Source organism: Camellia sinensis, chromosome 8 (assembly GCF_055761805.1).
Source record: "Camellia sinensis isolate YWXY chromosome 8, ASM5576180v1, whole genome shotgun sequence".
NCBI classification, from domain to species: Eukaryota; Viridiplantae; Streptophyta; class Magnoliopsida; order Ericales; family Theaceae; genus Camellia; species Camellia sinensis.
Window position 1 is genome coordinate 129,411,173 of NC_138968.1, and position 26,246 is coordinate 129,437,418.

The window sequence follows — 26,246 nt, forward strand, 5'->3', positions numbered from 1 at the left end:
CTCACAAAAAAAAAGTCAAAAAATCCTTCCCAAACTAAACTTTTTAGCCTAAACTAAAATAACAAAAAAAACCAAAAAATCAACCGACTTCCCAAACCAACCCTGAGTTTTCTTGACATTCTAATTTATATAATATTTATTGCCTTTTCATCTATTCGTTATCCAAAATAGATAAAACAAAATAATGCTATTATACCTTTTACACTTAAATGTATATTGTTTTCTTGTTTATTCTTATATCTTCACATCATGTATTAATTTCGGTCCAGTGGATCATACTAAAATAAAAGACTAGTCTAATTTTTCTAAAAATTGTGTGACTAAGGTCTCCTTTAGGTTATTTTAATAATTTTTTGACTTTTTACAAAAAAGATGTGCAGAAAAATAGAAAGAAAGTAATGTGACATCTTATAGTGACTTTTTGATTTTTTTGGTTAAAATGTATAGTTGACAAATGAGACCTTATTATATTTTCAAAAAAATTCAAAAAAAAAAAATCAATATAATGTACTCTATTTTTTTTTTTTTCACTTCATAAAAAAATAAAAAATTATTATAAAAAAATAAAAATAAATCCCAAACAACATGCTAGTTGGATGGACAATAGTTTCTACTGATAATAATATAATGAACCCACTTAAAACAGAGACCTCACAGTATTACCTAATTATAGTCTGAAACAATTTTCTGTTTGCCGTTTAAACCGCGAACGGTCTCTCTCTCTCTCTCTCTCTCTCTCTCTCTCTCTCCTCCCTTTTCATGTTCCAATTTGTTCCCTTTCAGCTTTTGCCACCTTCCCACCCACCACCCAAAGGCGGCCTCGAATTCTTCCTCTCTACCTACATTTTCCAAATCCACAAACAAAAATTTATAGACAAGTCGATTGATATACAGATTTGTTATTATAGTTATATGTATATACAACAATATTGATTGATGGATCTCGGAAGAAGAGGAGGAAGTTTCGTGGTTTCGGGTGCGGTGTTTGTGTTGGGATTGTTACTGTTTTTTGCTTCATCGAATTTGGTTTCAGCCAATTTCGTGTTCAATGTGAAGCATAAATTTGCGAAACGTGAAAGGACATTGGATGCTCTAAGGGCCCACGATGACCGCCGTCACGGCAGAAACCTCGCCGTCGATCTCTCCTTGGGCGGCAATGGCAATCCCACTGATGTCGGGTTAGCTCTCTCTCTCTCTCTATATATATATATATATATATATATGATACTAGTGCAAGATGTGTGCAATTCAAATAAACAGAATAAAAATAAATAATAAAAAAATTAATATTATAATATGACAATCGAATTAATGAGCTTATTGAATTTCATTATTAATGTTTCAAATTGTGCTCGAGTTCCGATTTGTTAAAGTGGAACATCGTGAAGTTGGTATATTGTGGGATTAATTAGTACCAATGTTAATAATATCGCATATGACTAGTTGAGAAAAATATCTATGTAAAAAATTGAATCGATCAAAGATCAAATCACATATATATATATTATAATATAGGGATAGTTTATTTTTAAAAATATGCAGGCCGTATAGATAAAAATAATCTGATAATATAACAATCGATATTGAGTCAACTTGATATTTTACATTGACAATTTTTGAAATTAATTATATAAGATGAACGGTTTAGATTACCGAAATGAATTCAAATTAATAATGGATCACCTTTATCGTGAAATTGAGATTTTCAACTTTAACAAATCCAGACTCCTTTTTTATTGGTATTGTATTGTCATAAATACATATAATAAAAAATATTCAAGATCAAGAGTGCAATCCCATTAATTTGAATCGTGAAATGGACACTAGAAGCCACTCATATGATACGAGAAATGTTAGAGATCCACAATTTAAAATGGTTGAATATGTTATAAATCAAAGATTTTTTGGGTATGTATAAGTCAAAAATTGACTCCTATCATGTGCCAAATTGAGGGATTTTTTAAGGTCTCAATACAGATAGAATTAGATATCTTAGTTTTACTTATTTTACTATAAACTTGAACTGGTAGCTGATTCGGATTATATAGGTGCTGAGATGCATAAAGATTGATCTATGTTCAATTTCCAAATTGCAATGCATTAAGATGTCGATGCCCAGTAGTGAAAGTGGGTCTATCGTAAGTATTCTAGTAGGTTTGTTTTTGGGTTGAAGTTGTGTTTTTGTTGTCCCTTCTAGTCTAGTATGTATTATTATTATATATATATATATATATACATTTATATTTCCATAATAGAATAGGAATGAGAGGCCAGTTACTCTATTTCATCATAGAAAGAATTCTGGAGTCGTATAGGTTAATATTCTTTCAATAAACATTCTTTATTTCATAGAAGCATCTAATTTTTCTTTTTGATGATTTTGGATTCAATTTGTTTGTTTCTAAAACTAATTTGTTATAAAATGATTATGCAGTGTCAATTAGTATCAAATTAAGTTATTTAGACCCAAAAAAAAAATGTTTTGGTCTGAATTATAACCTGGTTAATTGATTATGTTACATATTTAGTGTTTTGCATTCTTATAAAGACTTCACAAATAATGCATATCAAAATTAATAAAGAGAAGAAAACATAAAGATAAGCTTTTATTCATGTACTGAGTTATTTCTTAACCAAAATCCTCTCTATATATTAGGTTCTGTATGTTTTCTTACTCTATGGTGTTTTCTTATAAACGCTATACGTAGCATATTGTTCAAAATGTGCAACATCCAAATGGTCCAGTGGTTACAGTAGTGGATATAATCATATGAACGAGTAAGAAAACTTATTTTGAGGTAAATAATCTATCTCTACTTTTATTTTATTTATGTACTTGAACAATGAAAAATACATAATTGTGAATATCTCCACTTCTTGTAAATTGGAATTTTGATTTTGGACTTATATTTTGTGATATATTCATTTTGTAAATATCTTTACTTCCATTTTGCATATAGTTGGCATGTGTAAAATTGGAACTAATTTAATTAATTTATTTGTTTTTGTCTTTATACCAATTCATTTTATTTCATTGCAGTAATGGATTGAATTTTATCTAATGAATACTTCGGATGAATTTACTTATTGTGTCAAAAATTATTTATTTTTGCTGAGTTTTTATGTTTCATATTATGATTTTTACTAGATTTTTGGTTGCATAAGTTCAATTGAGAAACAAAAGGCTAAGATGGTTTAGTCATGTACAATGAAAACCTATAGATGCAAAGTAAGGAGAGTGTGCAATATTAGCACCATAAATGAAAATGTTAGGGAGAGGGGAAGACATAAACTAACATGGGATGTGGTAGTAAATAAAGTCTGGGTTTGTAGTATTATTGTTTTACAATTGTGCTACTGTCATTGATACTATGCATCATGTATATTTTTAGTATGGATGTATTTATTGAAGTTGGAGCTTTATTTGGCTGATTGAATTAGGCTCTACTACACTAAGATTGGCATTGGGACTCCTCCAAACGACTATTATGTGCAGGTAGATACGGGAAGTGACATTCTGTGGGTGAATTGTTTTGGTTGCGACAAATGTCCTACAAAAAGTGACCTTGGTGTATGCTCCCCCTTCTTTTACTTGGACGTTTATATTTTTGTTTTCTGGTTTTTGTGTTTGTTATCTCAAACATTCTATATAGCTCTCCTCATGGTTCCAATTTCAAATAATATAATGTTTTTTTAGAGATAAATTTATTGTCAGGGTTACTGTGTAATAGGTAGAACTGAGACTTTTTGATCCAAAGTCCTCCACAACTGGATCATTGGTTACCTGTGACCAAGATTTTTGCGTTGAGGCATTCAACCCTTCTGATTGCAAGGTTGGATCAGTCTGTTCATATGGTATTACTTACGGAGATGGGAGCACAAGTTCAGGATACTTTGTCAAAGATAATATACAATTGGATCGAGCTTCCGGAAACCTTCAAACTACACCCATGAATGGTAGCGTAGCATTCGGGTCAGTTCACATTTCTACTTTTGGAGTGTATTTCAACAATACACTCACGCATATGTGCTTGGCATCTTAGAGAATTGCTATATATATCATGTTCTTGAAACACCTACTCATTAATTGAATGAGTGTATGGCTTATGAATATCATCTCACTTATGTATGGGTTCACTACTAATCAGTTGTGCAACAAGAACTGCACTTCGGGGGTTACAAAGTTGTAATAGAGCACAAGAACTTGCATCTTCTTTCGAGAACCTTGTATTATGACATCATAATGTGGTAGATTACTTTATTTTTAGTGTAGGACCTAATATAATCAACTTGATTATGTGGAGGTTGAGCTCTTCCACAAGAATACCAATATTTTTTTCATCTCAAGTGCTCATTACTTTTGGCTTTGGAATGATCACAGTCTCATGAACCAATTAAAACACAAAGTGTGACCACTCTTGCTCACAATCTTTATTGTGTGAAGAAAATTTGGATTATTTGCTTAAAATAGGTTTTATTTTACTGTGATTTTTTTTAACCAAAATGAATGTTTCCAAGTTGTGAAGGTGATCTTTCTCATTATTTGAATTTGGTTGTCCCAATTATTTATGGTGGGCATTGGGTCATAATGTTGTCACGCCATAAATTATCATTGTATTTGTTTTGCACAGAAAACAGTTTAAGGTTGTATTATCTCACTCATGGTCAGTTTTCTAGTTAGCTTTATGTAGCTTGTTTTGCTACCCTATATTGAAGGTTTTTTGGTAGATAAGTTATGCTAAGGATTTAAATAGTTAAGATACACCTTCTTTAACAACTTTAGTTTCTAAATGAGGTCAGAGTGAGTGTGGTATTAGAGTAGGAAGGCTATATTTGAATCCCACTGCCTACATAATAAATACAATACTTGTTGTAGAAATTTAATGTATAAAGAGAAAAAGAGAATTGTATTATTGATTGATGTTTGTATGATTGATTGTATAAATTACAGATGGTGTTAATTACAGATGGTGAGGTACTCATTATATAGGAGAGGATTGGGGAGTAGGTGAGTGTGTGTGGTAGGTGAGTTGAGTGGAGGTGGTAGGTGATGATATATTTTAACAGCCCCCCGCAAACTCAAGGAGGATAGAAACTAACCAACTTGAGTTTGGAGAGAGGAGCAAAACAAGAAAATACATAAAAATAAAAGAGGATAGGAGACACTGTATGGTCGTGTCAGACCGTTGGTGAAGACACTGAATGGTTGTGTCATAACGGTGTAGAGGACACTGTATGGGGGTGTCATAACCATGTAGAGGACAGTTTATGGGGTCATGTCGGACCGTTGTAGAAGACAGTTTATGGGGTCATGTCGGACCGGTGTAGAAGACAGTTTACGGGGTCATGTCGGACCGTTGTAGCAGACAGTTTACGGGGTCATGTCGGACCGTTGTAGCAGACACTATTGTGACAGTTGTGGTGACAGTTTACGGAGTCTTGCTGGACCCTTGTAGAAACTAACCGGAATCAATGTCGGGACAGTTTACAGAGTCTTGTCGGACCCATGAAGGAGCTAACCGGAATCAATGTCGGGACAGTTTACAGAGTCTTGTCGGACCCATAAAGGAGCTAACCGGAATCAATGTCGGGACAGTTTACAGAGTCTTGTCGGACCCATAAAAAAATCGCATCCTCAAAAGGTGCGCCCAATTTTTCAAAAGGCGTGCCATCAAAAGGCGTGCCCAATCCATAAAAAGGCGTGCCATCAAAAGGCGTGCCCAATTCATCAAAAGGTGTGCCGGACATGATGGCGAGGCACGTGGGCGCCTTGGCTTGCGTGCCCGAGTGTCGTCTGTCGGCAAGTGGCGCGCGATGCGCGGATCGGCCCTGGCTATTTAACCAAGGTTGAGGCAGAGGCTGTGCAAACCAGTTTGAAACCTCTGAATTTTGGCAGTCTGAAACACTCTGTAAACCCTGCGCTGAAACACTGAGCAACCCAAAACATGGCCTCTTCGTCCCGTCCAGCTACCCAGAACCTGCTCACGCTCTTTCCAGAACTGAACGAGCCTACAAGAGAAATAACTGGTGCGGTGGCCAGTGAACCTCAACCAAACACCTCTGGTTTTGCTCCATTGAACTTTCCGATGCGGTCGGTGGAGCAAAAAATGGCGGTGCAAACTGATATTGAGGCTAATCAGTATACTCTGAAGTCATGCGTGGAAACCATGACTGCGGTCACAAATTTGTCGAACCGGCTGCAGAGTAGGACAAATGAGGTGCAGCATTTAAACTCCCAGCTGGCTCTGCTCCAACGCATGTATAAGGATGCGCGAGCAGAGATAAGCGTGCTGAAGGCGGAAAACAAGGAGCTGAAGCGGAAGGCTACCGTGATGTTCCGATTTGGAGGTCCACCATATGCTGTAGTGGAGGAGCAGGGTGGAGTGAACGTGCTCGGTGGAGTGGGAAACACGGAGGCAACACCGTCAAGGACCGCCCAGGACGGAGGCAAAAAGAAGAGACCGGCTGCAGTGTAGAGAAGAAAAATCCCACCTGTGGATGTGGTTGTTTGGGTTTGTTGTTGTTGTTGTTGTTTTTTTTTTTTTTTTTTTTTGTTTTTTTTTTTTTTTGGTGTAAAATTGTGATCAGGGCAAAATTCCGATAGAAATAAAATGAGTGTATTGTGCAAATCCGAATGGCTTGAAGGTACAAGACTGAGCAGAAAAATTAGATGGAATGAATTTTTTTTTTTTTTTTTTTTTTTTTTTTTTAATAATAAAAAATTGAGGTTCAAGGAAAAGTTGGGCTGTGGAAAGAAGAAAAAGAAAAAGTAGCACCCACGTGAGTTCCATCCAATTTTTTATATATATAAGATAAAAAAAAAGGTTTGGACGGTGGAAAAATATTTTAAAATAGAAAAAATTATATAATATAGTTATCTCTTTGAAACTATATGCTGGTGTTGATCAAAAAAGTGGGCCAAATTACCAATACCGCCAATCTTGTAGACATCCTGAAGTGGGAGACGAAGAGGCTTGTCTGATGGCCTCTTGGGCTCTGTAATCATGTCGAGGGCATCAAGAAGGGTTGGGCCCTTGTACCATGTTACCGGTGTAGAAGACACTGTATGAGTGTGTATATAGACTGCCCAAAAGATATACATGGATATAGATATCGAGCCCTCAAAAGTCGTGCCCTATTTTGTGGCTTGGAATAGCAGGGGATTGAAACCAGACGCAAGGAAGGCCGGTGTCGCGACGGAGCTTTGGCAAAGGGACATCGACGTGCAAGCGGTGGTGGTCTCCGGCGACTGAACAGTAGTGCACTCAGAAAGGAAATTTCAAGGTATGTGTAGAAAAATTTTAGCAGATTAGGTTGAGGTCCGGCGGACGGCCAAGGCGAGGTTGCCGCCCGCCGGTGAAGCGAAAAATACTAAGTGCTTAACCTTGCTCTGATACCATGTAGAAATTTAATGTATAAAGAGAAAAAGAGAATTGTATTATTGATTGATGTTTGTATGATTGATTGTATAAATTACAGATGGTGTTAATTACAGATGGTGAGGTACTCATTATATAGGAGAGGATTGGGGAGTAGGTGAGTGTGTGTGGTAGGTGAGTTGAGTGGAGGTGGTAGGTGATGATATATTTTAACACTTGTACATGTTTGTTCCACTCATGAAGGAGAGTTTGCGCACGGATGAAGGGGCCTTGTTGAGGTAATAATCACATAAAAATAAATAAATATACATATATATTTTTCATCAGGATTTCAATAGTTACTTACATCTTATAATTTAAGCTTTTAAATGAAATGGCTGTTAACAAGTTAGTTTGATCAGTGATATCTATATTACCTTTGACATGTTTTTCAAGTTCTGTATACGTCTCATTCTTAGGTCTAATCCACATTGAAAACATGATAATTAATTTAGAAGAATTTATTTACAATGTTGCTTCTGTTGCTTACATAAAATTTTCTGGTCCAAGATAGGTGTGCATCTAAGCAATCTGGTCAGCTAGGTACTTCTTCAGCACTTGATGGTATCCTTGGTTTTGGACAATCAAATTCTTCCATGTTATCACAGCTAGCATCGGCTGGAAAGGTGAAAAAAATTTTTGCACATTGCTTGGACGGTACTAATGGAGGTGGAATCTTTGCTATTGGACAAGTGGTGCAGCCAAAACTGAACGCAACTCCAATTATCCCAAATCAGTATGTAATTTTATATCATTATTTCTAAGATGCGGTGCAATTATAAGTTTTTTTTGTCATTTGGATGAGATTTGTCTTCTTTCCAATTGATATCCGTCAAACATTTTGCATCCCATTTGATGGAAGTGACCATTTAGAGCTTTAGGATCTGACTAAAGTTCTATAGAAGCAACAATTTTTCCCAATGTGATTAAAAAACCAACTAGGCCTAGCCAGGAAATGGGAAGCGGATCAAGAATTTAATGGGCAACCTAACCAGGAATGTTAGTAAGAAACGTACGCAAAACATAAAGGAAACATTTAAAAAACTTACTGGAAACCTATATGAATACTTTAACAAATACTTAGCATAATGAATGCTTAATTGGAACTAAAGAAAAAATAAGAAAATAAAGCAAACAAAACTAGATCTTATGTCCCAACTAATTTGTTCTGGCTACATGAGTCCTTTTCTGCCATTTTTCTCTGTCAAGAGTTATATGCTTAGTTAAACTTAATCAATTCATATCTTTTTTTACAACATCTCATGTCAATTTTAGGTCTTACCCTCCCCTTAGTATTTCCATTTATAGTGGTAATATCACTCTTCCTTAACATTGTATCTAGAAGCCTTCGTTTACATGATCAAACTATTTTATTCAGTTCTCTCTCAACTTATTTTCAATTGGTCACCACGAATTGTAAAGTACATATGATTCACAGGATAACATGCTGTAAGAATAGCATGCATTTGAAACAAAAGGGCACAAGCCATTCTTGTATAAGAAATAATATTGAATGGCATGCATAGTATGCAAAGTAATAACTAGGGTATTACAATTTCAGTTCTTTTCAGCAACCAGGAGAATTCCTGACAGAGTCATTTTCACAGCTGAAACTTACAGAAAATAGTAAAATCTGGATATGCTCATCTGTCGGCTATCATTTATGATATTTTATCTGTCCATCTGACAATTTAATGCTCTAGGATACAAGTCTTGACCAGATTGATTTTCTTGGTTTTGCTTTCTGATGCTTTGGGCATTCAACCATATGACTGAAGAAAAATATGACTTTGTCAGTCTTTAATAAAGTGATTAGAAGCTAACTGTGCATGTTATGACTGTAATTAGCAATTACTGTGTTTTTTTTTTTTTTTTTTTTTTGGTTGCAACTTTCCTGTTAAAATCTGATAAATTCAAATCTGTTTTTAGTGGATTTTATACTGTGGCATTATTTTACTGTTCATTTATGCTTAGTTCCTTAAATAGGTTCTAAAGTACAGTTCTATTACTATCTTAGGGTACATTACAATGTCATTTTGAAGTCAATTGAGGTGGGTGATGCTGTTCTACAACTTCCATCAGACGGATTTGACACTGATTCTGGAAAACCGATGATAATGGATAGTGGTACAACCTTGGCATATCTTGGGGATGAATTGTTTAACCCACTAATGAAAAAGGTATGCCAAGTATTTCAAAGTATATTTATTTAGAGTTTGTTAATTAAGGATGTATGTACTCTTTATTGATTTATTTATTTATTTTTGTTATTAGATTTTGGCTGCGCAACCCAATTTGAAATTGCATATGGTTCAGCAGCAGTTCACATGTTTTAAGTTCACTGGCAAGTAAGGACCCTTTCCCTGAATGATTTTTTCTTCTTTCTATTTATGAAATATCTAGATGTCATGTATATACCATGAAAGGTAATATTCAAGGTCACCGTCTTATAATGCATTAATGGGGTTGACATTTCATCCAGTTGTGTAATATGCTTACATTCATTAAGAGAATATGATCCACTTGCATTCTAACCTTGACAAATCAAGGATTGTGTCCTAGACTTCTACAAGAAAAACCAGAAGTGGAAGTATGTTACAGAAATTCTTAAGTTTATCAACAATGGTGTTTTCCTAGGATACAGAAAATTTGTGTAGTGTTATATTCCTATCCTATGTCCTGAATAGGCATTCCACTAAACTCTTTTTTTCTTCTTTTCTATGATTTTTTCTTCCCTTTCTTTTCTGGAGATAAGAACTTCATCAAATAGCTTTCTTTGAGGGGACAATGGACATTGAGGCTCCAATGCCTTAGCTTGTGCTTCTGGAAGAACCTAGATACCACGTAGGTCTAGACAGGAACTCTCATCAGGGTGCATATCCATCATTTGAACTCCAACTGTTATTTTAAAGGGTACATTACACCCGCACCTCCTAAGGCTTGCCTTTATATAGATTCTCCCATCACATTTTGGAAATTACACTAACCCCCCTATCAGAGTTTGTCTTTCTATTTGCACACCACACTTTGTCTCAATTCACACCATTTTTTTTTGTTCAGATATCAACTCAAAAACAGTTGTTTGGATATCAACTTAGTGAACAGTATTTTTGTTTGAACAAAAACTCTGTTCACTAAGTTGATATCCGAACAATTGATTTTTGTTCAAAAGTTAATATTCGAACGGCAAAATGGTGTGCAATGAGAATATTTCTGGTGTACGAATAGAATTACCTCCACTAAGACCATTAACAGAAAATTGAAATGACTTTATTACCCTTTTCCTTTTATCTCCTCTCTCTAGTTTCCATCCCTACAACCCTAGTATGCAGAATACAACCCATGGCCACCGCCACCCCAATTACACCAACCATCACCACCATCGCAACCCATCGTCACCCACCAACCACTAGTGCAGCCATTCCTTCCCAGATCAATTGTTGCAGCACTGGACTGTCATCAGCGTGGAACACAAATCTGTGGTGGAAAAATAGGGAAGAGAGAGATTGTGAACAATGGAGAGAATGTAGCTTCATGTTCTTTTTCCACAACTTTGACTATAAACAATTGCCTAAAAATTAAGCTGAAACCATAAGTATCTGCTATATTTCTAAGGAACTAAGCAATATGGCAGTGTGTTATTTATTTGGAACCAAATTTATATTTGCAACCCAACCCCATTTTTCTTTCCTGCACTTTTCACATTAGAGATTGTTTGCATCTCAAAAATAAATCTTTAAGCATGACATATTCTACTATTCTATAACATCTACTTGGTGAATGTATGAGTTAACTATTTTGCACTGACTTGATTCTTACAGTTACATTGGTATGCATATGCATGTATCTATATATGTATAGGATATAATGGTGGAGGCAGTTGTTGGAGAAAGGTGGCGGCACTGGGGTAGTGGTTATGGTGAAGAGAAGTTAAAGTGAGGGCCAGTGGTGGGTGAATTTGGGAAAGAGGGGAGAGTTTGCTAGCTGGATTTGGGGGAGTCTAAGAGGGTAAAATTGGCATTTAAAAAAATAATTGACAATGTCAGCAAAAGGCATTAATTGGCTTGATGGCTGGTTAACGATGGGGGCAACTTATAATTCAATTACGAATCTCAGGGAGGACAACGTAATTTCCAAAACCTTAGGGGGAATCTGTATTGAAAGCGAACCTCAAGGGGTGTCAGTGTAATATACCCTTATTTAGATTACTAGATATTTGATTTGATTGTAGAGGTGACGAGTAATTAAATAAGAATCTTGTGTTTTATAGAAATTGGGGGCAGTATAATACTTACACAAAAGGTCATTTTATCCAATTTGCATCAATTAAATGGAATAATTTTGCCTTGTTCAGACTAATACTGGTTCAACTTTTTTCATGAATAAATCATGATCAATTAACCCATTAAAACAACAAGTTACTTGTTACAAATAACATCTTGTTGCATTGAAACTTATAAACTTTGACCACTGTGATGAGAAAAATCTGACAATGCATATTCATTATAAATTGACGATCTCACATAACATGTAATCATATATATATATATATATATATCATCAGGTCACAAGTCCATATAGTACTCATTGCAATCCAAAGGTTGTTGAGTATGTGCATCAGTTACATCAGTGCTGTTTTTTTGGCCCGATTTATATGCTTGAATATGTTATACTTGGATCACAAATTCTGTTGGTAATCAATTTAATTTACTTGGAACATCTTTTCTTTGCCTAATCTCTTGCAGTGTTGATGATGGATTTCCGGCTGTCACTTTTAGTTTTGAGAATTCACTTTCTCTGACTGTTTATCCTCATGAATATCTGTTTCAATATCGTGTAAGTAATCTGAGATTCAGGCCTTGATGAAAATTTTCATTTCTTATATGATTTGGTAATATGGTTGTTTCTTGTGATTAATTTGTAGTAGTTTACAGATTTTCTTTTAATTTTAAGATAATGCATGTGATTTCAAGACCTAAGTGAATGTCTAATGAGGGCATGCTAATTGCAAGTTTGAGCTTGATCCTTGTCATGTAGTTTATATCCTTAGTTGTTGGATCAAATCTTTCTGTCTATTGCTATGAATGGTAATGGAGAGTTTGACAAAATCTATAAATTCTAAGATGGAAGAACCTTGACAAGCTATTCTACACATCTTTTTCTAAATTTGTAAAGTACCCGTTTTGAACATGAGACATTTGGGTAAGGGTATATAATGTATGTGTCTGTCAGTCTGACATGGTTGGTTGGACATACACCCAACAAGTATGCTAAAGTAGTTGAGTTTACTGTATAGGCTTACGATTCCCATTTTGTGCATGAAATGCTCTATGCTAGTTTTAAAACAAAAAACAAATAAAGTACTTCCAAAATACGAATCCAGCAATGACCTAGTGTCTTTCAACATGAAAATTAGATGAATCTAACACTTAAACACATACCTACAACTGACACCTGGTACAAGTCTATATAACTGTTAAAATTGTAGTATTATTGATTGATTGTGTATATTACAAGATTGATTGATATCTGATTGGTTAATTGTTGATATATTTACAATTCCTATATATAGAAGAAAATGTGGTAGTAGGTGTAGGAGTGAAGTGGAGGTGGTAGGTGGAGTGTGTGATAGTGGAGGTGGTAGGTGTGGAGTGTGTGATAGTGGAGGTGGTAGGTGGAGATAAATTCTAACAGCCCCCCGCAAACTCAAGGAGGATAGAAACTAACCAACTTGAGTTTGGAGAGAGGAACAAAATAATAAAATACATAAAAATAAAAGAGGATAGGAGACACTGTATGGTCGTGTCAGACCATTGTAGAAGACAGTTTATGGGGTCATGTCGGACCGTTGTAGAAGACAGTTTATGGGGTCATGTCGGACCGTTGTAGAAGACAGTTTATGGGGTCATGTCGGACCGTTGTAGCAGACAATGTGGTGACAGTGGTTGTGACAGTTTACGGAGTCTTGCCGGACCCTTGTAGAAACTAACCGGAATCAATGTCGGGACAGTTTACAGAGTCTTGTCGGACCCTTGTAGAAACTAACCGGAATCTATGTCGGGACAGTTTACAGAGTCTTGTCGGACCCATGAAGGAGCTAACCGGAATCAATGTCGGGACAGTTTACAGAGTCTTGTCGGACCCTTGAAAAAGCTAACCTGAATCAAATGTCAAGACAGTTTACAGAGTCTTGTCGGACCCATAAAGGAGCTAACCGGAATCAATGTCGGGACAGTTTACAGAGTCTTGTCGGACCCTTGGAAAAGCTAACCGGAATCAAATGTCGGGACAGTTTACAGAGTCTTGTCGGACCCCTAAAAAGTCGCACCCTCAAAAGGTGTGCCTAATCTTTCAAAAGGCGTGCCATCAAAAGGCGTGCCCAATCCATAAAAAGGCGTGCCATCAAAAGGCGTGCCCAATCCATAAAAAGACGTGCCATCAAAAGGCGAGCCCAAGTCATAAAAAGATGTGCCGGACATGATGGCGAGGCACGTGGGCGCCTTGGCTTGCGTGCCCGTTTGTCGGCTGGTAGTAAGAGGCGCGCGATGCGCGTGGCTGCCTCGGCTATAAGACAGAGGCTGAGGCTGAGGCAAAAAAACCTGCGAGAGATATTCTGAGAGAGATTTCTGAGAGAGATTCTGTAACACTCTGTTTTTTGAGAGAGAATTCTGAGAGAGATACTGTGTAACACTCTGGTGCCTAGAAAATGGCTTCATCGTCTTCCCGCGGGCTGCTCACCCTCTTTCCCGACCTCAACGAGTCAACGAGAGAGAGAACTGGTGCGGTGGCACTGGAAACTCAACCAAGCGCCCCGGAGTTTGCTCCGTTGAACTTTCCGATGCGGTCGGTGGAGCAAAGAATGGCAGTGCAAACGGATGTGGAGGCGAATCAGTATACGTTGAAGGCATGTGTGGAGTCCATGACGGCGGTCACAAACTTGTCGCACCGGCTGCAGAGTAGGACAAATGAGGTGCAGCAATTAAACGCCCAACTGGCTCTGCTCCAACGCATGTATAAGGATGCGCGAGCAGAGATAAGCGTGCTAAGGGCAGAAAACAAGGAGCTTAAGCGGAAGGCCACCGTGATGTTCCGATTTGGAGGTCCGCCATATGCTGCAGTGGAGGAGCATGGGGGAGTGAACGTGCTCGGTGGACAAGGAAACACGGAGACCGGACTGGCACGGGACACCCAAGATAAAAGTAAGAAGAAGAGACCTGCAGTAGAATAGAGAAGGGAAAAGAAAAATCCCACTGTGGGTGTGGTTGTTTTGTTTGTGGTTTTTTTTTTTTTTTTTTTTTTTTTTTTTTGGTGTAAAAGGGTGATCGGGGTGAGGCCCGATATGAATAAAATGAGTTTGCAGTTCGTCTTCTTCCTCTTTGTTTTTTTTTTTTTTTTTTTTTTTTAATAAAATAAATAAATAAATAAATAAAATAAAAGAAAAGAAAGAAAGTGGAGCAACGGGTGAGGTGCAAAAGGTGATGATAATGTTTTGTGAGTGGAGAATAAAGAAAAGAAAAGAAAGGGGTTGTGTGGTGTGGGTGGTGGAAAAAGTAAAGTGGGAGAGAGAAAAAGGCATGGGGGTTGGCACTTTGTGTTGATACACTAAAACTTGTGCTGGAGATGCGGTTAGATCTTCTAACACAAACTGATGATTCTGGGGGAACCAAAGCTTGGCCTAGTTGCAACCCCTTGGTGAACTCAGTGGCCATGCAACTCACATCTGAACCATCCTCTTGCAAAAGAAGTTCTTCACTATAGTTGGGATCCCAATCCCCGGGAATAACCAGCAGAGACTTGCCTCCGGCTTGTCATGAGCAGCTTCCATAGGCTGAGAGAGTTGCATATTTGGAAGTGTTAATGAACCTGGAATTTTATGAGCTGCAGAATAACCAGCAGTGATTCCATTGCATCCTCGTTGCTGCCTCCAACTTGGAGCATTTGAGTTAGACTGCAGATGCAACGGAGAACCACCAAGTACTGGAGAGTTTCCCTCAGGTTGACCAGAGCTGGTGCCATCAGTTACTTGCCCTTGCCAATGAGGAGATGATGAGCTCTCCTGAGACTGCAAACCTCCAGAATACCCCCAACTTTTTTTCTTCTGTTCAGGTTGGTGGTGAGGCAGGTCTAGCAATCCGTAATGGTAGATCGGCCAAATTGATTGAAGTTCCTTGGGAAGGGGCCACTACTATGGCAGCTCTGTGTGAGCAGTCTTGTAAGAAGAATTCACACGAACGATTTCTTGGAACAAGAAAGCTAATTAAGAGGGACTTTGTAACAGCTAGTGATGGCAGGTATGTGTAGAAAATAAGCGGAATAGGTTGAGGTCCGGCGGGCGGCCAAGGCGAGGTTGCCGCCCGCCGGTGAAGCGAAAAAGACTAAGTGCTTAACCTTGCTCTGATACCATGTTAAAATTGTAGTATTATTGATTGATTGTGTATATTACAAGATTGATTGATATCTGATTGGTTAATTGTTGATATATTTACAATTCCTATATATAGAAGAAAATGTGGTAGTAGGTGTAGGAGTGAAGTGGAGGTGGTAGGTGGAGTGTGTGATAGTGGAGGTGGTAGGTGTGGAGTGTGTGATAGTGGAGGTGGTAGGTGGAGATAAATTCTAACAATAACATAGATGAGAACTGTGCATAATCTCATTACATTATTTATAATTTTGTCATTAAATTAGGTAGTCATAATTGCAATCTCAAGGTGGTAGAAACTATCAAGTTTCTAATTTATGCATATTCTTCTTTCTTTTTGGAATATTTTATGTTTATAGAACCTAAGTATGTTAACAAAATATTTTATGTTTGTCAAAACCCCCAACCCATGACACACACAAAGTTGGTGTATGTGGCCGGCCAGTAGTGATTGCTACCAAAGGCCTTGTTAAACTGAAGTGTTGTGCGGCTGTACCATATTAATTTTTCATAGGAAGCATAAGATAAACATATGATAACAGCTATGCATGTCATAAACCATCCATCAGAGCTAGTGCCTAAGTTCCAAACTTCATATCATTATATAAAAGACTAGGTGTCTTGAGTCATTACATCCTTGGCCACTCACAAAGGCCACATTACATAGATGTACATAACAAGTCTCAAAAGATAATTCACCATATTTCATAGTTGAAGTCTTTGAAAGTATGGCACAACTTCAGTCATCTTCTCATATACAAAAATGCACACAAAATCTGGGATCCACATCTCAAGCTGCATCCCCTGAAATATCTAAATGAATGGGGTGAGCTACACCAATCCAGTGAATAATGAAAACCCTTGGGTACCATGGGTACATTGCAATTAAAAGCGTAACTCAATTTATAATCAAAGGATATGATAACTTCATATGAAATAAAACATTGCTCATCATCATCGTACTTTGGGTTTAACAAAATGGGCAAGACAATCGAACTCCTCCATGTGGTGAATCAAAACCACATATAGTGGTAGAGGACGATTCCTCACATCATCATCATGAACAAACAGGTTTATTTAAAGTCTCCCATTAGAGGACCTCCCAGACATGGCACAAAATAGCTTTTCAATCACATTTCAAAATAATGTATATCTGTGGTTTACAAATTGCATTTAGAACATGGCTTTTGATAGGAACATGGAGATAACATTAGTATTCTACATAAGCAAAGCACTGAGTGCAAAATTTTCAAAACCTTTACTCCAAGCATCCCTCTTACTCACCTTAGTTCTTAAACACGCCCTTGGATCCTCTTCATTCACAATAGTACACAATATAATGCATAAACATTGAGGCACATCGAGTAACCAAAGGCTACATGACATAACCCCTTTCCATTATAATTTTTAAGCCACATTTAAAGTGTACTAGGGCCTAGAAGCCTTGTATTGGACCTTATTTATGCCCTAAACAATGTCTTATGGGGGCTGAAAATGGCTTCCTAGGTCGAAAATAGTCAAAATGGGTCAAACCAACCAAGTTCATTTGAGCAGCATTTAAAGTCCAAATCTCACTTTTTAAAGTACAAATCCACAAAATATGTCATGCAAAAGTCGTCAGAAATGGAGAGAACGGATTCCTTTGGATGAACCAAAAATGGTCAAGATATAATGCTGTACTAAGCTCTTAATGGAATTGATGATGGCTGCTATATTTCGATCCACTGATTATGGTAAAGAGTATCATGTTCTATGTATTGCTTATGAGGATTTGAACTAGCGAGTGATTACTACAAAAAAACCACAGATATCTAGAGCATAAATGCTAATATTGGAAAAGGAGGAAGGCTTGAGGCTACTGATAGAACACCTTACAACTTAGTCACCACTTATCATTTTGATCAACATAAGGGAGAGGCTATTCAAAACAAGTACTGAGTGTCTATATTGGAATTCTATCCTCATACACTAACCATTCTATACATTGTTGTGGCAATTTATATGGCTTAATTGGTTGTTTGTAGTTATAAATTTGTTATTTATGTAGCACATCAGTTTCTGAATTTTGATTATAATATTCTCTAAAGGTCTTTTTACTTCATATCTTCCTTATTTTCATTTTTGCAGGATGATGAGTGGTGCATTGGCTGGCAGAATAGTGGGATGAAATCGAAGGATGGAAAGGAACTAAATCTTTTGGGAGGTATCATTCAAAGTGGTTTTGTTGGATTTATATTTCAACTTTCTTATACATAGTCTTTTAAAACACAACTCTGTTTTTGGTGAATTTGGGTTGTGGCATTAGGCTGTTCACCCAAGTTGTGTTAAATCATTTCAAAACTTACGTCAACAAGTAGGGCTATAAGAAAAACAGTTGGAACCAAGCCGACTGCCCAAGACTGACAGAAATTTTGGTTTTCAGTCAGTTTTTCGTAAGGTATAAGTTCGTTTCGGTTTTGAAAAGTTTTACAACAATATTGACCGAACTGACCAAAATATTATGTTTAAACATTTTTCATATTTTGATTCTTTTTGAGTATTAGAAGATAAGTGACCAATAGCTACACAATTTGCAAGGTTAGGAAGAGAGACATTTATAGAGCATCCTTCACCCTCAATCTACGTTACATTTATTTCCCATATGAGATTCTACAAGTTTCTGTAAAACCCTTAAACGTTAATGTAAACCAAAGAGCTTGGTTGTTAAATTTTTCCTCAATCCTGACTGAACCAAACTGATTACACCCCTATCAACAAGTTGTTCCAACCTTATCTTTTACCATGTATTCATTTTAGAGCTCTTGCCTGAGCAGCAGCCGTGAGTGGCAGTCATGGTCGACTGCCAGTGAGCTTAGCGGACATACTTATGGTGTGTATACCCCAGCTTAGAATAGGTCGTGGTATTAGCACCTACAATCTATAATTAATATAAAGTAATGTCAGATACACCTTGCAGCACCCAGGACAGGACCTAACCACCTTTTATACTAAAACCAAAAAATTAGCCTATTATACTGAAGCTGGTTTTTTACAAAATAGGTTCTGATTTATATGCTAAACTCTTTGTCTCTCAAGGACAAATTCCTGACAGTGCTATACAATATTATTCAGTTGCTATTTGTAATCCTTGTGAATTTTTTGTAACATAAAATTATTGATGAATCCACTCTGAACATATGGACTGACAATGCTGGAAATCTTTGAGAACAGCCAACTTGTTGATTTGATGGACAATGCCATTTACATTAAGGAACAAAAAAAATGAATGACAAGTTGTACTCTTATTAATTCATATTTTCCTCTCAAATGCAGATATGGTCCTATCAAATAAGCTGGTTGTGTATGATCTCGAAAATCAGACGATTGGGTGGAGTGAATACAATTGTGAGTATAGCATATATTGTTCAGTTACTTCTATGGTTTTTGGTCAATTTCATAATTTAATCTTTCCTTTTCCTGTATGTTGTTTATATTGGAAATCCTTCTTTATTTCTTTCTTCCTTTCTTCTAATTTTTCCAATTGTGAAAAGAAGTATCAATTGTTATTGTCCTCGAGTATCTTACGGTATTTGACTCGATGTTTCCATTTCGTTTCCATTTTTCTTGAGGATTCGTTTTGGCAGTTTTGAGCCATTTGAGCCACACAAATTGTGGCTCTCAAACATTATTCTATTCTGAATGGTTGGATGGGTTACATGCACTATCAATTATAAGCTTGTTTTGCATAAAACCAAGAATTAGAATAGTGGATAGACTGAAATAGAATTGAGTGTAATGTGCTGTTGAATCATTTCTACCTGTTTGTCAGTGTCATAAATGTTCCTTTCTCCTTTTCCGTTGAAAGATGTACTTGCTTGAATTTGAACGAAATTCCATTCGGTTTATATAACGACATTGATGATTTCTGTTGGAAGGTAGCCCACTGCATGAAAATTTGTGGGAATTTACATAAATTGTTTGGTTGATCTCAGGCTCTCTCGGCATCAAAGTGAAGGATGAAAAATCTGGAAATGATTATCAAATTGGTGCCAAAGAACTTTCTTCGGCTTGTAGTATGAATACAGGATGGACATTAACATTATTGTCGCTATTGGCTATCTTGCACAGTTACCTGTAATGAGTTGTTGGACAAAGTAGAATGGCGGTGGCATTAATTGATTTTTGTATACCATACAATTTCATTTTCTATTTATATTTTAATGAAAATGTTATATGATTCTTTGATATCGCAATGTTGCCTTCTATGTTTCACTCACAAGTCACTAATGATGGCTACTCTTAAGCCCCGAATGGTTCAGAAAGGTTAGAAGAGATGAGAAAACCTCTTCATCATATTTTTTTCTTTCTTTCTTTCTTCCTAGAATATGTGTGTCAATATATTTGTAAATCTATTTTGGATTGGTGAAATTGACTTTAATTCAATCAGTACAACCAACTAGGCCTAACCTAGTTGGTCATTATACCTTCCTTGGGGCTTAGTCCTTAAGGAGGTTATGGGCTAAACTCTCTTAGGAAGTTGAATTAAGAGAGTGCAAGTATTTAAGTGCTTTATTAAGGATGGGAAAATTTTCTTTCATAACTGCTAATCTAACAATTGACAACTAACATTTACCGATCAAAATATATATATATATATATATATATTCAATCTCTACATTACTCTGCAGAGAACTAATTGAGGGATTTGCACAACCGAGAATAGAAAATTTACAGGATAACATGAATTTCGAGTTAAAAAAAAAAAAAGGAAGTCCCTGGAGGGAAATCCGATAATATTTGTGAAAGAAGTTTTTTCACAGGTTTTTCTTAAAGTTTCTTATTTCTTTCATTAGGCATATGATATTACGAACAACCAGTTATTTTATAAACATGTAGAAAAACCAAACTTCTCTGAGCAGGAAGTGTTTCTGATGGCTACAATGATAGAATTTTTCTTCACTGATAGCCAAAGCTATTAACAAAATCCTTCATGTCCCTTAAAAAAAATCCAAAATTTTCTGATTCATGTTATTTTCAATATATATATATATATATATATATTTTAAAGATGGGGACCAATGATGACTTCAAATTTGAGTCATGCTTATCCAAAATGAAATGTTATTGAATAGGGAAGTTGAGTCTTAGGTCTCGTTTGATAACTTTTAGTTTTAATAAAAAAGTTGAAAAGTCATTGTAAGTTGTTACATCACTCTCTCTACTTTTTTATATATCTTTTTGTAAAAAATCAAAAAATTTCTAAAAGAGTATATTTCCAAACGAGACCTTATTAATAGTCTTTTTAGGAAGTGATTTTTTTTATATTAAAATATAAGGCGAAGAAAATTAATATATTTTGGAAGATTTTTTTTTTATTTTTTATAGAAAAATTTGCAAATAAAAGTGTGAGTAGAAAAGAATGTTTGATTTTGTAGAATAAATGAGAATGAATCATTAATCTTTTTGCATAAGTTATAAAAAAAAATTATTTTTAAATGACTTTAATTAAAATAATCCTTTGTCAAATGGAACCTAAAACAACAGTACTCTCTTCATCCTAAAATAGTAGTTCTTTTTGAGAATTTTACTTTTTTTTAATAGTATAATTATTATATTTTGAAAATATTAATTTTTCAAAATTACTCTTTTGTAGTACATTTTTTTTGGAAATATCAATTATTATAATTATATTTTTTGTGTTGTTAATGAATTTAAAAGAAAGACAAAATATGAAATTCCTATTATTTTATTTTTTAATTTTTAAAAAAAGAAATATTTTAAGATAATAAAAAATAAAATAAAAAATTAATTTTTAAAATAGAGGAAGTAATAGAAGGATTTATGGATGCAATACAGCACATATACAGTTCTTTGCTTTTATACCTACCTGAGAGAGAGATTTATGATCTGGATTGGGCCGTGGTAAGGGCCGAACAAATTTGGGTCAGACTGAGTTGCGCCGTGCAGATTTGGGCCCAACGGGTGTTGGGCCGAGCTGTATTGCCCGGCCTTGGAGGAAGCTGCTCGGTTAAGGTAGCGCATGGATTGACTGAGCTGCAAGGATCCGTGGTTGCGAAGCCGGTCAGGTGAAAAGTCCATCACCAGGAAAGGCAAGGTTGGACCGAGGCACCTGTTTGCTCGGCAGGTAGGTCGACCGCAGACAAGTGTGAGTAGTCCCGAGCTCGGCTTTGCCGAGATGCCGCCGAGTCCGGTCCTCATCTGAGCTTAGCTGTTGGAGTACTTGGGCATGAAACGCAGCATGGCAGACGATGGTCGAGATGATACTGCCCGGCTGCCGAGCTCCCAGGAGCATGGGCAGGCAGTTGGGTTAGGTGGTGCTCAGCAAGGTTTATGCTGACAGATGGGATAGCAATGCCAAGTGTTGAGAGATCACTGGGAGTAAATTTGTGGCGCAGAAGGTATATAAGCATGACTGCGCCCCCCATACGCAGACAGATGAACATTTGGTAAGAGTAATACTTACACTCAACACTCTTCCTTCTCTCTATCGATCCCTTGTGTGTATGTCTTAACTTGATCGTCGGAGGGGTTTTCCGGCCATACACCGCCGGGTAGCTCACCGTTATTTGCTCGCAGATGATCGGACAGTAACGGAGCTCAGAAGAAAGGAGTACGGGCTTGCTGGAATATTTGCTCCCAGTACAATTGGCGCCGTCTGTGGGAAGACTGACAGACAAAACCTTGTCTTCCAAGCTCGTCTGATCGCCGTCCATGGCGAACAACGATGAGTTTCCGTTGTCTGCCATAGACGGAGCCACCCCGGAGTTCACCCGAAGGAGAGAAGGACCTCCCGCCATCCATCCAATGGCGGACTTGGAGACACCCACCGGAGGAAAGTCAGGAGACGCGTGGGATAAGCGCGGAAGAAGTTATGGTCACTCACGAAGTCCGGACGGTCATCGGCGGCGGAGAGAATCACATGTCCGACGTCTGGAACACAAGTTGAGGGACCAAGATGCTGTCATTCGGCGAATGGCGGCGGAGATGGAGGAGCTCAAGCGGCATGTCAAAGGGAAGGGTGTAGCTGGAGTGGGTGACCACAGTGAGCGCACCCCATCCCGCCGTTCAGGTGGTCAGAGTCAGCGACGCACTCCATCCATCTCTATTACCAGAAGTTACCAGGTTGGTGATTCCGACGTGCATGCAGAGAAGTCTAGCGTGCAAGATAGCACTTACCGGCCCTCACGTCCGATGACGACGTCGAAGTACTCTTACTCCGCTCATTCAGAGGATTTGCGGGCGATCTTAAAGGAGCGGGCTCGCCGACGTGAAGCTCAGAAGATATCGGCGTTCCAGCGGCTATCCTACGGGGTTCACGCCAGCGAGGAGGTCGGAATGCCTCCACCCCGCCAGGTAGCGCCACTCCTAGTGGATTCAGATTGGCCAGGTTAAGTGCCACCCCTTTTTCCCTGGAAATAGAGACAACGCCGCTTCCGACAGGCTTCCACCAGCCTAAGTTCACACTCTACGACGGAAAAACCGATCCTTACATGCATGTGAGCCACTTTCGACAGGTTATGGCCAGACATAGGCGAAATGACGGACTTATGTGCCTGATCTTCCCGTCAAGTTTAGGTGAGCTGGGCTTGAAGTGGTTCGAGAGGTTGCCGAAAGGGAGCATACAACAGTGGCATCAGTTGGCCGAAGCCTTTGTGACGCGCTTCAAAACCAACACAAAAACACCAAAGGAAGTCGATCATTTACTTAGTGTCAAGATGGAACCAAGCGACACACTGAAGGCATACAACTCGAGGTATTGGGAAACCTTCAACGAGATCTTGGATTGCCCGGTCAACCTTGCAATCACGCAATATAAGCGTGGTCTCCCGGTCGGACATAGACTGCGGGACTCGCTTACCATGCACCAACCGACCTCCATGGGCCAGCTCATGCAGCGCATCAATGAGCACATCCGAGTCGAGGATGACGCGTCGGTGTCTACCGCGAAGTCAGTTCCGGCAGCGATAGACAAGAAGGCTGGAAAAGTACATACAGTCGGACAGGAGTCCGGCCGATCTGCAGACCGCGCTGAGGAATCGGACCGTGGATCAAATCGGAAAAACCGGGGTAGAGGACGTCGGAATGACCGGGACGAATACCCCCGAGATGACGTAGCGGATGCAAACAGAAGGTTGAAGGCAAGGACTGGCATAACCACGGTCTTCAAGATTCCAATCTATCGCATACTTAGTGAAATCCGAGACGAGGAGTATGTCCGGTTTCCTGCTAAGTTGGGCGATGGTCAAAAGGGCTACAATCCGTGGTATCGCTGTACGTTTCATCGGGAGCGAGGCCACCGGACTGAGGATTGTTTGCCATTGAGGCAACACCTGGAAAAGCTAGTCGCGGCAGGGCACCTGGATCTTTACATTGATGGGGGCATCAAGGCAAATCAAGTTCCGGTTGATCCGCGGGGACCGGACGACCGGGATGCACCTCCTCAAGGGGTTGTGAATGTCATCCACGGCATAGTGGAACCGGCGCGCGTTTGTAAGCTCCGTGGTATGATCAAGAAGGCAGAGCACATGAGGGAAGTTTTGTCAGTTCAGCCTGCGCTCAAGAGGGGGAGGACGGAAGCGAAAGAAGTGATCAGTTTCTCTTCAAGGGACTTGGAGCGCATTCAGACTCCGCACAATGACGCCTTAGTAGTTACACTCCGCGTCAAAGACTTTGAAGTGAAACGGATCTTGATCGATCAGGGAAGCTCGGTCGAGATCATGTACTACGACGCTTTCCAACAGCTCAAGCTCTGAGATACGGATTTGGCCCCGGCGACATCGCCGTTGGTTGGTTTCAACTCACAACCAGAGTGGCCTTTGGGAAAGATTATCCTGCCGATCAAAACGGGATCCGTGGTCAAACAGGTGGAGTTCTGGGTATTACAGGTGCCATCTACTTACAATTTGATCCTTGGAAGGGGGTGGCTTCACGCTATGCAAGCCGTGGCATCGACTTTCCACCAAGTAATGAGATTTCCCTCGGCTATGGGGGCAATCGAGGAGATTTGGGGCGATCAGGTCATGTTAAAGCAGTGCTTCGTGGCGGTCAACGGGAGCTGGGCAGCCAAAGGATTTGTCCAGATGATTGAGGGACCGGAGGACCAGGGTGTCTTGGATGATGTGGCACCAAGGCCGAAGACAAAGCTATCGAGGAATTGGTGGAGGTGCGAATTGATACAGAGCAGCCGGACAAGTTCTTCTTGCTCGGCTCAAGCCTTACGGCCATAGAATGGACCGAGATGGTTGAGTTTTTGATGGCCAACATCGAAGTTTTTGCATGGTCACCTTACGACATGCCCGGCCTCGATCCTAGTTTTATTTGCCATCATCTCAATGTCTTCCCCGGTGCCAAGCTAGTAATTCAGCGGACAAGGAGATCGGCGCTGCATCACGCCGAGGTAGTTGCGGAAGAAGTCAAGAATTTTCTAGAGGCACGAGCAATTCAAGAAGTACACTATCCTCGGTGGATCTCAAATACAGTGGTGGTACCGAAGAAAAATGGGAAGTGGCGGGTTTGTGTTGATTACAAGACCGTCAACCGAGCTTGTCCGAAAGATAGCTTTCCCTTGCCTAGAATTGACCAGCTTGTGGATTTGACGGCTGGACATAACAGGCTAAGTTTCTTGAATGCCTACCGCGGCTATCATCAGATTGCCATGCATGGTCCCGACCGAGAAATCACCTCTTTTACTACACCAAGGGGACTCTTTTGCTACCAAGTCATGCCTTTTGGTTTGAAGAACGCCGGGGCGACTTTTCAGAGGATGGTGACCAAGATGTTTGATCATTTGCTGGGCTGGACAATGGAAGCCTACATTGATGATATGGTGGTTAAAAGCCGGCATCAGGCAGATCATTTATCCGACTTGGCCGAGATGTTCGCCATTCTAAAAAAGCACAAGCTACGCCTGAATGCGTCTAAGTGTGCTTTTGGCGTGGGATCCGGAAAATTTTTGGGATTCCTAGTCACAAACCGAGGTATCGAAGCAGACCCTACACAAATCCAAGCCGTGCAAGAGTTAAAACAGCCTAGCTCGGCAAAAGACGTGCAGCATCTAGCCAGAATGGCCGCCGCGCTTAATCGATTTATAAGCCGGTCATCAGATCGCTGCCGCCCTTTCTTTCAGTCCTTAAAATCTAAGTTCTCCTGGGATGAAGAGTGTGACCGAGCCTTGGCCGAGCTCAAGGAGTATCTGTCTTCAGCACCACTGTTGGTCACACTGGAGCCTAGAGAAGAGTTTTACCTTTATTTGGCCGTATCACAGCATGCAGTCAGTGCGGTGCTTGTCCGGGCTGAAGGAATCAAGCACCTCCCCATCTTCTATGTCAGCAAAACTTTGCTACCGGCAGAGTCGAGATACTTGCCGTTGGAGAAGCTTGCTTTGGCGTTAATGATGGCTTCAAGAAAGT

At 38.7% G+C, this 26,246-nt stretch overlaps 1 protein-coding gene across 2 annotated transcripts; it reads left to right on the forward strand.

The window, feature by feature from the left end:
- The first annotated feature begins 653 nt into the window (after positions 1-653).
- LOC114258621 (aspartic proteinase 36) lies at positions 654-20,061 on the forward strand. 2 transcript variants are annotated; one of them, XM_028198610.2, is made up of 10 exons: positions 654-1,178; positions 3,442-3,571; positions 3,732-3,973; positions 7,933-8,154; positions 9,436-9,598; positions 9,693-9,766; positions 12,164-12,254; positions 17,965-18,040; positions 19,150-19,221; positions 19,809-20,061. In XM_028198610.2, exons 1-10 carry the CDS (start codon positions 937-939, stop codon positions 19,952-19,954), a joined length of 1,458 nt encoding a protein of 485 aa, XP_028054411.2. In that variant the 5' UTR covers positions 654-936; the 3' UTR covers positions 19,955-20,061. The 2 variants fall into 2 exon arrangements, with proteins under 2 accessions (XP_028054411.2, XP_082739576.1); XM_082883450.1 differs by having other exon boundaries at positions 676-1,178; positions 3,442-3,496.
- The last annotated feature ends 6,185 nt before the right edge of the window (positions 20,062-26,246 follow it).